Here is a 13,169-nt window from a genome sequence, read left to right on the forward strand (position 1 = left end):
TCACGAGTCACATGAGCTGTTGGTTCTCAAGTACACTGGAAAGCAAGCCCCACAAGCAGCTGTACCTGACCTGTTTGGACTGTGGTCAAAGGGGAGCCTGGTCAGAGGAGATTTCATGGTCATCTTATATTAACTGCTTTAAAACTACCTCCTGTGAATTTGTCAAGCTGAGATTTAAATTTTATGCTCAACTTTGGTCAAAAGAGATTTGTTGCCAGAAAATCTACAAAAAAAAAAAAAATTACTATGTTAGGGAGTGGGTTTCCCTAATCCTGTACCTTAACCAGGTGTTTGCCGTGTCTAGAATTCATTATCTGTATCCCAGATATCACCCACTAAGGCATTGGCAGCCCCTTTAATGGTCCAGGTCGCCAGGGCCAGCTGCTCTTTCAGCATGTTCACATCCACTTTGTCCCTGTCGGTTGTCAGCAGCTGCAGGTTCTCCAGCAGACTCTGCAGGGTGTGGGAGCCTCTGCCGAAGAAGATGTGGCGAAAGGGAGCATCTTTTGGCGAGAGGTACGGGGAGAGGAAGTCATACTCCACCTGGAATAGAGGTGCAAATTTAGGATTATACTCTCACATCCCAAGTCTTTCTTTCCCAGTCTGCCCCATCATGAGCCACAGATCTCTGATCCCCACCCAGACCCTTCCCACAGCAGCCTTGCAGGGGCCAGACCCTCTCCCAACAGCACGCACAGAAGTCAGTCACATTGACACTAAGCACCGGTCTGCACAGTGCCCATGGCTCCTAAGGAAGAGGCCCATCCCAGCCAGCACCCTCTTTCTTCACGAAGAAAGGAAAACCAGTTGTAGCTACCCACCTTCATGATCCTGTCATTCAGGGCTCGGCGGACAATCCTGTTTTCCCTGTCACTGTTTGCAATGTCTCTTCTCAGTGCATCTGTAGCTCGCTGGAAGTCACCACGGGCAAAAAACAGCCAGTTCAAGGTCAGCCCCAGTGCCTGCGAGGGAGGAACTGTTAGCAAACCTGATTTTCTTCTTTTGCTCTTTTCTTACCAAGACAGAGGGCTGGTGGTTATTTTTTTTTTTTTTGTGCCAGCTTAACCAAGTAGCAGACAAGTTCCTGGCAGGCTCTTCTGAGGTCACTGAGCTCAATGACATCTTTCCCCACCCACAGTTTCTTGTAGGCTTTCAGCAGAGGTGCAAATGAGATGCAAAGCTGCACCATGCTGTGAATTATAACCAGACCAGACACCATGCACATCCATTTCCTCCAGAGCCTACCACAGCCAGATGAGCTAGATCTGTCTGCCACAGCTACTCTGTCTGCACTGCTCTATAAGGAGCATCGATTCAGGTCACATCTTGCTACACTCTCATGCCCAAAGGAGGAAGATGTCCACCCTGCTGTATCCAAGGGCAGCAGAACCTTATTAGCACATGGCCCCATAACAGTCTACAGGGATTCAGTGCTCTCAAACTTTCTTACCTTCACATCGTGACTGTAAGGCAAAAACTTCTCCTGGAATGCTAGCAATTCTTCACTGTATCTCTCAAAGTCCAGGAAGAGCTCATGATCATGGGTCAGTCTGAGAGCTATTTGTCCAGCAACTTCTGCAGCAGCACGCATAAGAGCATACAAATTGTCAGTCATCTTCAGGTTCTCCACAGTGTCCCGAGTAGTACCCAAGAAGGGATATTCCTCATCTTTCTGCAAGAAAGAAGGCACTGAAGTTAGGCAAGAGTGCTTCTCCAGCTAGGATTTTTCACCTCCCACTACAGTTTGCTTGCTACTTCCAGCACATCCCATCTCCTTGTGCTAAGTAGCGAGACTTGAGCGTCAAAATTTCAAAGCACAGGGGAAGGGAATGGAGCTCCTGCGTCTCATCCCTTACAGCTTCAAGCAATCAGCAGGATGCTCTGCTAGTTTGTTAGACTCAAAGACATATTAGACCTTTCCCCTCAGTTCACTGCAGAAACAGGTGGGCAAACCCTAGTACCCAGTTTGGTATGTGCTGGCAGCACCCTCCAACCCTTCCTAGAAAGATAACCAAGGTTTTTTGTGGACCACATCCAACATTCACAAAATCCAAGCATTCATAAGCAGATGAAGCTGTTATCAGAAAGGCTTCCAGCTGCTTGCCTGCAGTAACAGAGCTGGCTGCTCGGCTGACACTTTTTGCCAGCCCCAAGCTGCAGCAGCAGATCTGAACAGTCCAAGTTAATACTTGCTCTGGCCAAAGCTGTAGTACTGGCTTTCACTGAAGCATCAACAGTTTGACACCTTTTTAGTGCTTTCAGCTTCTGAATCATTAAAATCTGAGCCTCCAGAAGAGTGAGTGCCTCCTCTTCCAACAAAACACAAGTGTTCAGGATACTGGAACAGAGACCACAGGCCAACCATGCCCCAGGAGCAGCCTTCACAGGCTGCCACAGCCACCAGGTCCCAGAGGCAGCATCTCCTTCCCCAGAGAGGTTCCTTCATGGACAATGAACTTGGGACAGCACCTGGTGCTCTGCCATCCTGGAGAGCAGATATCCTTACAGCACTCTCCGTGGAACGAGTACACTAGGCAGGCAGATAATACTTACATTGTAGAAACCAAAGGAAACCACTGGAACTCCCGAGTAGGCAAGGAAAGGGAACGCTGCATTATCCAGACCAAGAGGAACACTGCAAAAGACAAGTATCGAGTAGTTACCAACTGTTGTGGATATCTCAGGAGAAAAGCTAAAAGTCCTAGAGCTGAAGCTCTGAGACAACTGGACTACCCTGTCTAGACAAGACTGGTTTTGGCAAGGAGTCCTGGCCAAGTGCCGAGCACTGCTTGTCCATTTCTGACCACGGGCCTTTGTACAAGGCTGTTCTTGCCCTACAGAAAGGTGTCTGAGCTGCCTACAGGCAGCTTGGGGCAGCACTAAGAACAGCTAGTGTTGTACTGTTCACGCTTGCCTGATCCCATTGCAGCAGGTAGAGCACACCCCAGACAGTGGTATGACACTCCAGCACAAAAAGCAGAAGCCATTTAGTTTGCTCCTTTGGGGAGATTTGCTTTCCCAAAGAGCAGGATGACAATACTTACACTGTTTTTACCCAGTCAGAGCCAACTCTGTCATACAGACTTTGTGAATCCTTTGTTGGGTCCTTCACCTGCACAGAGATGACAGTCAGTGCACTTGTTCCAACCTCTGCTTGGGCTTCCAGATCCATCCTGGAGCCCGCATTGCTGCACGGATGCCAGAGTCAGGTGTGCTCCCCTGACCTTTCTTCACACAGGCACGGTTCATGGGGGTCAAGCATTCACCTCCCACTGAAATGTGGCATTTGCAGCTTTTAGATTCTGTGTGTGTGAACTGCAATTCTCAGAGCCCAGGTGATTTCAGACAGGGCCCTCCAGAGTACCTCATCCCTTTCTCCTAAATGGGGCTTTCTCCTCAGAAGGTGCAAGCTGGGAAAAGTGACCCTGCACAGCTCTAGCTGCTTACAGTTCCTCCTTAAAACCAGTCACCTTGATTAGCCCAAGAACCTTCAACTCACCCCTTTCATAGTCCTCTCCAGCAATGTGTACAGCAAGGGACTAGCAGAAATCTTCATGTGGCTGGAGCCTGAAAAAAATAAAGGGTATTTGACACGCTGGCACAATTAACAACTACTGCTAGAGCTGCTCAGCCCTGTGACTGAGCAACAACTGATCTACAGCTGGTTGCCCAAGGATCTTCAATAGACACAGGACAGTCTACAGGGACCTAGCAGAGCTGCCTCCTTCTGGCTCAGGCTGCAGCAATCTCCCAGCTTCAACGACAACAAGAGAATAAATAGTCATGCCAGTCTCCAGCCAAACACCCAGCAACCACATCTGGCACAGCCCCTGTTCCTGGAGGTTAAGGGATGTCTGTCAAGCTATTCTGGTCCCACTTAGTTTCAAGAAACTTAAAAGTAGCAGGTTACCTAGGACGGCAGCATCCAAGTTAATGTAAGTGAAGGCTTTGGCATGTAGTGTGGCAGAGTACCCCTAGAACAAAACAAGTATTTTAAGATGAGCAGTAGCAGTACAACACCAGGATGTTTAATCCTCAGCAACAGGAAATCACAGCCGCATTACAATCACGCAGAAGTCTATCAAAGAAACAGTACCTCCAGCCATTCAGTAGCACCCACGGCTCCATACTCTCCTGCACTCCAGCTAGCGAAGATGATGCTGCGCCTTGGTTTGTAGCCATCTGTAAAGAGAGAGAGGCTTGAGATGTCTGCCCTTCCCTGACAGAGATGCAGATTATCACTGAGGGCCTGGCTTGATCTATCACCTGCTCCTCAGACAGAGCCAAAGCATTCTGGCTGCTGCAGACAAACATGCACACTAGTGGCTGCACAGACACTGTACCCTGCCCCCCATGCTGCAGAGCTGTGTAGGAAAAACAAGCTGTCTGCATTTCCCCCCCATTTTTGTTTAGCTGCCTGAGACCAAAATTAACCCTGGAGACAAGAGCACTCACACAAAGTGCCACCATGCAGTCCCCACTGCTCCATGATCAGCTACTTCAGTGCTTTCCCACCTTCAGGCCTGGCTGTCCAATAGACAGCTCAAATTTGAGGTTTGCATTGTGTGTTACCAAGGACATTCTTTCATTCAAGCCATCCCAGATGGCAGGCAGTCCCTTGGAAGCAAGTTCTCACTGCAGACAAGTTGTGTATGTTGGATAAGTAATAGCTTCTCAAGAAGTTCTGTCAGATGTCCAACACCTTCCCAAAGGATTATTCTGTAACTGGGTTCTCCAGTGTTAACACACACAGAGCTAAACCTGCATCACCTCCCACCCCATGCTTTTTGTACACAAGTATTTACCATTTTTCACTATGTCTGAGATCACACGGGCAAGTTCCAACAACATGGCAGTTCCAACGCCAGCCTTGGCCGCTCCTGGGCCCCAGGAGTCTCTCTGGGCTCCAATCACAACATACCGATCTATAAAGGAGACATCAAGATCTGAGCTGCAAGCTTCAGGTTGCAAATACCATCTATCAGAAAAGCAGCTCCAAGCTTCTGTACTAGGAACAGAGCATGGAGTATGACCCCTGAAGCTGGCACACTGCTTGCTTTCATTTAGCCTTTCCCTGGCAGCACAGTTCAGCTTTTTCCTTGACCCTCAGGGAAGGGTCTTGGTTCTGCTGAGGAAGTGGTTGCCTGGGAGCAGCTGCCATGTTCTGATAATCACAGAAAAGGAAGGGTTCCCCTCAAGACTGAGCCACAAGGCAGTTTGTTACCTGGTTCTTCAAACCCCTTGATAGCACCAAAGATGTTCAGAATCTTCCTGTCCACCATAACGTTGTTCACGCTCAGCTTCACCGTCATCTTGCTCGCGTTGCTCAGCATCACCTTACATCCCATGACCCCACCTTTCCACTCCGAAAGGCATTCCTCTCCTTGCATTTTGCTGAGGGGAAAAAAGAGATCCTCTGAACTCATTATCCAGCTCTGACCTCATTTAGCTACCCTATGAAAAAAGCAAGCCTGCAACTGCCAGCACAGCCTTGTTCAGAGCCTGCTCAGGAAATAACCTGCAGTCCTGTACCACCAATTACACGGGGAGAGGTAGGACACAGAGGCCAAGAGGAATCCAACACTAGATTAAGTTCAGTCTTTAAGACATGAGACATGGACATAAGCGACATTTCTCTGCCCAGTTGCAGTAAGTGCTCCCTGCGATACACAGCAGAGACCAGCAGAGAGCTCCCTGTGCTCATGACACCTCAGCACCATCCTCACCCCTGCCAAAAGGGCCACAGCAGCCCAGTCTGCAGGCCAGGAGAAACAGTTACCTGAACAGTCTGGCTACGGCTTGGCTAGAGATGGTCTGAACAGCAATGTGAGGTAGTCCAGAAGATTCCACTGGTGGGAACTGGGTGTGGTTGAAAGAAGGGAAGCCTGGGGTGAAAGGGTCTCCAGTTCCAAGGTGGGCCTGCAAAAAAGCAAGAGTCCAAGTCTCAGAGGAGTCGAACAGGGCACAAAGCACTGCTGAGCCAGAGGCCTGCAGAAGGACTGCCACGGTCTGCAGTCCAAGGTGAGGAGGCTTCAAAAGAATGGCAGACAGGGGAGCCAGTCATATACTCACATGTCCAAAGGGGACAAGTGCATCTGTGTTCCTGTAATCATAGGGGTCCAGGTACATCAGCGCACCAACCGCTCCTGCCTCTTTGGCATTTGCAACCTGAAAAAAAGTGTAATATTAACTATAGCTTTGCACAACAAGCAAGGGGAACTAAGGCAAGTACATGGAGCAATGGTATGAACGGTCGTGCTCTTCAATGCCCAACTCCACAGCAGATTTTAACTGCTCCCTGACAGTGACAGATACACAAGGAAGATGAATACTATCAGCTCAGTCATGCTCCAGGAAGAGTGTGTCCAACACTCTTTTGCACAGTGAGAACAGTCCATGGTTAGTGTCTCACCCACGATTCCTTCAGCTCATACTTGCTCCTCAGAGCAGCTCAGAAGAAAGATGTTACTTAATTTTGATTATGCTGCATCTGTCATGCCCAAGATTAGGTTAGTCTCAAGACAAAATAAGCAGCTACTGGAAGCTTATCTTCACATGGAAAACAGAGGCAGAGCAGCCTAGTCAGGTCTCCGTTTAATACACCTACAACCCAGCTGCCTCCGACATGCCACCACTACAAACACTCTTGAAAGGCTGGACAGTGAGAAGGAAATTGGAGGGCCAGGGAGCACCCCCTGCAGAAGCACTTTTCAGCTCTGCCTGTGTCTGTGATGCATGCAGGAGACAGGAGTCCCATGCCCCAGCCTCCCCAGGAGCACCTCTGGGTCAGACCTAGAACAGGCTTATGTACAGAAGCACTTGGATCCTCCAGGCCCCTTGGCTATTTGGTTCTACTTGTTAGAGAAGGAACGGTACAGTGACACGCAAGGCAGCTGACTGGACATGCAACACCAGCACCTTCACTTGGTCTGAGTGAAGAGTCAGCAAGGGCCCAAGTGAGACGTTGCAGCCAAGCTTGGAAAGTGTCTGGCTACAAGAGGTGCTCTGGAGACAAGGCTGTTCTGCTTCTAGCAGCCCTATTGCTGCCTCTGGCAATACCAGCCACCCTCTACCCCGTGGCCCCCAAGCTACCCTCCTCTGCCTCCCAGCTTGGCTGCCCCAGCCAGACCACCAGAGACCAAGAAGAATGCCCTGCAACCAGTGAACGGGAACCAGCTCTGTTCAGTCTTGGTGTCCAGACCTGCACATGGAGGCTCAGTGCAAACAAGCAAGACCAGACCTGCAGGGATAAGCCTACATACACGAGTTCTAGAGACCTGAACTGAGGCACAAAGGTGTCTTCAAGATGAGGAAGCACAGCTTTCTGCTGCTTAGTTTGGCCAAGCTTTGGGGCACAGACTGCTTACCTTCTCAGCAAGGGTTATTCTTCCAGCTCTAAAGATGATTATAGTTCCATTCAGTGAAACACGCAGCTTCTGTATCTTCTGGAAATCATCTTTCCGTCCATAGTTCACATAGACTGGTCTGCCCTGGAACAGAAACACTGGTTATAAATGCAGCAGTCCTATGTCAGCAAGATACTTTAAACAGCCTGCAGAGTCACAGTAACAGCAACTCCTCCTAACAGCAGGGAGTTCAAGCTCGGCAATGTAAACTGTGATCACATGCAACATGCCTGTCGGAGCACCACTTCTGTCAATGTTCCTGTCTGGATCCCAGCAGAGAAGTTTAAACTGTTACTTCTGGATCTTGTTGAAGAAACAACACTATGTGTGCCCACTACTCACCCCACTCTCCCCACCACCACCCTCAGCTCTAACTGAGGAGGGCTTTCTATACACTCTACCTTGAAGGGGCACATTTTGGACATTGCCACCTGTGAAGTGTGCAAGCACATTTCCAGTATCTTCTTGGAGTCACCTACCTCAACCAAGCCAGTGTTGCTGTATGCCACATATGCATCGGGACTCTCCAGTTCCTCTTCTATACCATCTTCCACAACAGACACCCTGTTTTTGCTACTGTTAAATGCAAAAAGACAATGTTATGTTCTTTCATACATAAACTCCATCTTTAGGTAGCTCCCATATTTCAGTCTGCGCCTTAGCAATTCTGATCAAGTCAATGCAGAATCTGAAACAGGCGGACTCATCTGAGTACTTCTGTGCAAGAATCTCTGGGGTTGTTCAGAGACATTAACAAAGGCCAGTTTCTAAGACAAGCAGCAGAAAGAACCTGTGCTTCCAAGTGTCCTAGTCCCCCCCTAAGGGGAGCTAACCAATTTCATTTCCTCCTGACATGAAAGGGCAAGTAAGACATGAGAGTATGAGCTGTCAGCCAACACAACGCCTGTTGATACCCTCCTGAGCTACTATAGGAGCCACTGCCAGGTCTGCAACACCTGCCAGGGTCAGAAGACAGTCGTCCACACTAGCAGTTTTAGACACAGCGAATCTGCCCTTCAGCTGAGTTTTCACTCAAGTTTATTTTCTTTCCACTTCCTAAGCATGCTTTGAGGAAACAGCTGTCCCAGGAAAAATGCAGAGGGCTGATACCAGACCCTCTGGATTTAGAAAGCCTGAGAAGAGACAGGAGCAGCTACTGCTTGTCTAGATTAAGGCTTTCTTTGGAGAGGGGTAACTGGCTCACAATTTTAGCACTGCTTTCAGCAGAAATCACATTTGCTCAAGACTACAGCATGGATATCTGTAAGGAAGAAATCTGCATCTCTTCATTAACATACCTGCCTTTGACCTGCAGCTTAATGTAGTGCTCATCATTCCACACTTCATCCAAGAAGAAGCTGGTGAACTGCTCATGAATGTAGCTGGCAGTGCTCTCATCTTCACTCTGACCAGCTTCAAAAGAGTGTGGATTTGTTCTTTGCCTGTAGGTAACAGAGGCGTAGCTTAGGCTACAGCACCAGGTTGCACTGCAGTGCTCCAGCCCGCAAACCCAAGCTGAATGGGCCATTTAAAATCATGTTTAACCACATGCCACCCCACAATATCTTGAAGGCCCCTGTTCTCTAAAGGGGCTCAAGTTCTGCTCACAGGCTGTGCCTCTCCCGTAGCTGTAGCTAAGCTTTGTGGAACTGTTACCTCAAGCTGTCCTCAAGACGTCTGGCTGACAGCTTCACTGACAAGTACTTTCTAAGATCAGGCCAGTAGAAGACAGGTGGTCCAGGAATCACTTCTTGTTCAGAATCAGTATCATCCGCTAAGTAAGATGCAGTAGGAGTTGTCTCACACCTGCCACTTCCATCCAGACACCTGCTAGCCATCTGCATTCGTCCACGATAACTCAAGTAGCCGATGAGAAACCCTACAGACAGAACAGGTATTTGTGCTGGAGAAAGACAACAAAACCAGCCCCACACCATGCAAGTACATTCAAAGCAGCTTCATGGTTAAGATGCATCTCTGTTCTCACACCATTTTTGAGAAGTTGGCATACCTAAGGACAGACAGGAATACGCAGCCTGACATTTTGCCTGAGCTGGGATGTTTTAAGATACACTGTAAATCTGATCTTGTGCTTGGCAGAGTCCCTCCAGCACCACTTGGGAAGGAGAATGCTTACTTTAGGTCAGTGGCAGTGTTAAAACCCTTGAGAAACGAGCACCAGAGGCTTTACTGGTATGTTCTCCCACACGGCTAGAGAAGTGTTGAAGACTTAATAAAGGGAAAACCAGTACACATGCCACACAGAGCAGTTTGCCCTTTAGCTAAGTCACAGTTCCATTATCAAACTTCACACTTTGTGCCAATTCTGCACCATAAGTCTGAGATAGACATACTTAGAGCTAGTGACAAGAGGCTGCAGCCTGTATCTAAGCTCTTTAATTATCTCCTGAAACAATACAGATTCAAATGTTAACAGCCTCAGATATGCTCAATACCAGAGTTCACTTCACACAGTTGCCTCTCGCCCTTCCTTACCAATCAAAAGGAGGAGTACAGCTGCGATGATTAGGAAACAGAGGTTCTTGCCACTCCTCCGTGGAGGAGGCATGCTGGCATGCAGGTGCTCTGGTCTCCCAACCTCCCCTCCTTCCTCATCATCAGCAGACAGCTTCATCTCCACATGGCTGTTGTCTCCATCCGTTTGCCGGGCAATGCTGAAGCGTGTGTACGACATCGGCTCGCCACCAAACTGTGTTGAAAGACAGTCATGTGATGGAAGAGTTTGCTACACCAGCCTACAGTCCTTGCAGCCAGCTGCACCTATGCTCCAAACCAAACACAGCTTGTTCGTCTGAAACCGCTCCAGCGTAGCCCAGGAGTTTGGCTGTCAGTAAGTCAGGCTGGCTGCTTTGAACAGGCAGGGTCTCCAGAGCAAACATGTGTTTGTCCTGTACAAGTTCAGAGCCACACTGGACAAAGGCTAGCTTGGAGTTAATTACAGATATGACATGGCCAACGGCATTGGCATTTCCTGTGTGACCCCATAGCAAAGGCTGATTGAAGCAGCAACTCCAGTCCTTAATCAGGAGTGCGCTGAATCTGACTTAACACATGCGACTCACCCAGAAGTGAGCTTTGATCAGGACAGAGGAAGGCAACCCCTCCATGGCTGTGCCTTTGAGCCACATCCACTTTGACATAAATAATCTAATTCAGCACCTAAATAACCTTGTATTAAACTGTCCCAGGCTACTCTTAAATTACACGATTGATGAGTATTATAAAGCAGCTAGGCTAAAGAGAGAGGACCCATGGAAATCCTGCTACCTCAGCGAACATAAAAGCTGAGCATACACCTCCCACATCCACCAGCAACTGGAACCATTCAACAGGTCTTTCTCAGTGTCCAAGCAGAGCAGCTTCCAGTCTGGAACCCACTTTTCTAAACAGCTGCAATGCACAGTCCAACCACCCACAGAACAGCAGGCTGTGCACAATGCAGTCGCTCACATTAAAAGACAGTTGAACTCAATTCCAGGCATAGCCAGGCACTGAGCAGAACCACTTAGCTTCCATTAGTCACTGAACTCGCCTGCAGCCACAGTTGTGCTGCAGACAGGCAGGCAACCAGCTAAAAGCCCAGAGGAATAGTTCAGGGAGCAGCAGTCCTGCAGCCCCTCTCCACTGTACTGTAGAACCAGCTGGTGGCAAGTGCCCAAGCCCTGTTACAATATCAGCAGCTCATCCACAGTTCTCAGCTCACTCTCAAACTGTAAGTCAGCAGCTGGAGGTGAAGAGACCAAACATCAGCTTGGTTGCTCAAAACTAAACTAATGTCATTTCAGACCTGAAGTTCATTGCGGGTAGCGTGGGCTGGAATGGAAGTAGCTGGCTGCTCACATCTCTGAAAGAGCAACACTGCGGTCTATGCTAGCGGTCTCCCTGCTCAGCTGCTCGATTGCTTGTCTTCCCCAACACTTCACAGAAAACACGACTCAACCCCACGTATCTTCCATGCTTGTTCAGAGACCAAGCCATCACATTTGCAGTCCCAGCCTAGGTCACTTCACAGTCCAAGCTCTCTGGGACCAGCAGGCTCAGCTGAGCAAGCTCACAGCTACTGCTTCCTGCACATTTGTTTCAAAGCACATGTTTAATTCAAAGCGTGGACTTGCAGTTGAATTTCCACCCCCAAAGTAACATAACAGAACACATGTTGATTGTCTTGATAGGCATTCAATCAGCTTCCTCAGCAGCACTTCCTCCTGGAACATTGTTCAACGCTTGCCCCACCTCCTTATCAGCTTCCTGAGACACCCAAGAGAGCGTAGCAGTTAACGATAATCCCACCAGCACTGAACCCCTTGAGCCACCTCCTTATCACGGCCAGCTAGGTACAGTGATGTCTGCCTCACAACCCGCACAGTAGCACCTAACACTGCTTTGGATTCATCACCTTCTCCAGCGCTGACATGGATGTTGCTGAACCTTACTTCTGCAGTATCATCAGCCCACCAAGACACAAATGGGACAGGGGGACTGTGTCTTACCAAGTTAGAGATCGCCGCTCTGGCATGGTCCATTGCCTTCTGAAGGAGTGCCCACCAAATTGACCAAAGCCCTAGAAGTTCAGAACACAACGAGTCAAGTCCGGTTGTTCCCCTGCCATTACATAAGACATCCAAGGTCAGTCACGTCCACCACTGGAACGCTTGCCCGTGGATTTTATGTGCATGCTTCTATGTAAGTCACAATGTTGGTCAAACTACATCAACCTTGAATGCAACCTAGAAGTTCACATGCTCCCACTGCAAATATAAGTTCTGACAAACAAACTGACTCTTTCTATTGAACTCCAGGTGTGGGGGGGGTGGGTTGGTGTGTGTATAAGTGAGGAATATAGTTTCAAACAGCTACTTTCAGCTCAGGGTCTTATTAATGGTAGGGCCACTTCCACTTAGGGAGGAATGGAAAGAAGCAGTTGCTCAACTGTGACAACAGACACCACATATCTAAGGTTCCTGGGGTCTGTCTCAATGACAGGATAGAGACAAGAGTCCAATTTGTGCCCATAAGTGGCACCATACCGTAAGGCAAAGCAGCACTAACTCCTACCCTGACAAAACACTTCCAATTGCACGGTCCCTTCTAGATGGCTATATTCCCCAGCTCTTTATGAGGGCAATTTCAGTTCTGGACAGTCTCCCAGAACAGCCAAGAACAACTCTCCAAAAGCATGTCAGTATTTTTTATAGCTTGGATTTCCCTGCACAGCAAACTTATCTGAAACATAAACTATAACTGATTTATTTCAGCATTTCTTCCTGAAACGATGCTTGAAAAAGCCTTGTAAGCCAGTGACTAGACAGCTGGGTTGGGACAGGCTTTTAGGTTGGGAGCATGTAACTTGAATATTCCCTCAAGCGGCGCTGCTAGGAAACAGCTTTGAACTGGTCTTCAGGTGCACGTGGATTAGCTTTACACCTGGGATATAAGCAGGTTTTATTTGGAGATCAAAGGTTAATAGCGGCCATCCACTCATTCCACCTTTTGCTTGGGGCAAGAGTATGTGGAGAGGAATCCCCAGGAGCTCTGAGGGGCCTTTTCCCAGTGACAGCCTGATGCCCGGGCTCCCACCTGGCAGGCTGGGTACAAGGCATGCGAACGAGGGGGCTCCTAAGAGCCACACCGGCTGAACTGGGGAAGGAGCCAGGGAAGCCCAGGCAAAGCCCGCAGGGATCGCACCAGGATGCTCCCCGGGACGCTCCGCAGCCCCCCGGGAGCCACCCCTCATCAGCCCGG

At 48.9% G+C, this 13,169-nt stretch overlaps 1 protein-coding gene across 1 annotated transcript; it reads right to left on the reverse strand.

The window, feature by feature from the left end:
- Positions 1 to 246: 246 nt before the first annotated feature.
- TFRC (transferrin receptor) lies at positions 247 to 11,950 on the reverse strand. The gene is made up of 18 exons (XM_010082038.1): positions 11,918 to 11,950; positions 9,903 to 10,116; positions 9,063 to 9,285; positions 8,705 to 8,848; positions 7,886 to 7,982; positions 7,368 to 7,490; positions 6,073 to 6,168; positions 5,780 to 5,919; positions 5,225 to 5,394; positions 4,806 to 4,925; positions 4,097 to 4,182; positions 3,911 to 3,974; positions 3,500 to 3,567; positions 3,045 to 3,112; positions 2,554 to 2,635; positions 1,451 to 1,672; positions 822 to 962; positions 247 to 543 (listed from the first exon to the last, which is right to left on the reverse strand). The coding sequence occupies exons 1-18, from the start codon at positions 11,948 to 11,950 to the stop codon at positions 301 to 303; spliced, it is 2,334 nt and encodes a 777-aa protein (XP_010080340.1). The 3' UTR covers positions 247 to 300.
- Positions 11,951 to 13,169: the final 1,219 nt, after the last annotated feature.

Source organism: Pterocles gutturalis, unplaced genomic scaffold (genome assembly GCF_000699245.1).
Source record: "Pterocles gutturalis isolate BGI_N339 unplaced genomic scaffold, ASM69924v1 scaffold11104, whole genome shotgun sequence".
Classification (NCBI taxonomy): Eukaryota; Metazoa; Chordata; class Aves; order Pterocliformes; family Pteroclidae; genus Pterocles; species Pterocles gutturalis.

Excerpts from the sequence above, each read along its gene's own strand:
- TFRC (XM_010082038.1), bottom strand. The coding sequence starts at position 11,950 with ATGGACCATGCCAGAGCGGCGATCTCTAACTTG. Across the intron at positions 6,169-7,367 it reads GAATAACCCTTGCTGAGAAG|GTTGCAAATGCCAAAGAGGC; the intron begins GTAAGCAGTCTG and ends ACTTTTTTTCAG. Across the intron at positions 1,673-2,553 it reads TTTCCTTTGGTTTCTACAAT|AAAGATGAGGAATATCCCTT; the intron begins GTAAGTATTATC and ends TCTTTCTTGCAG.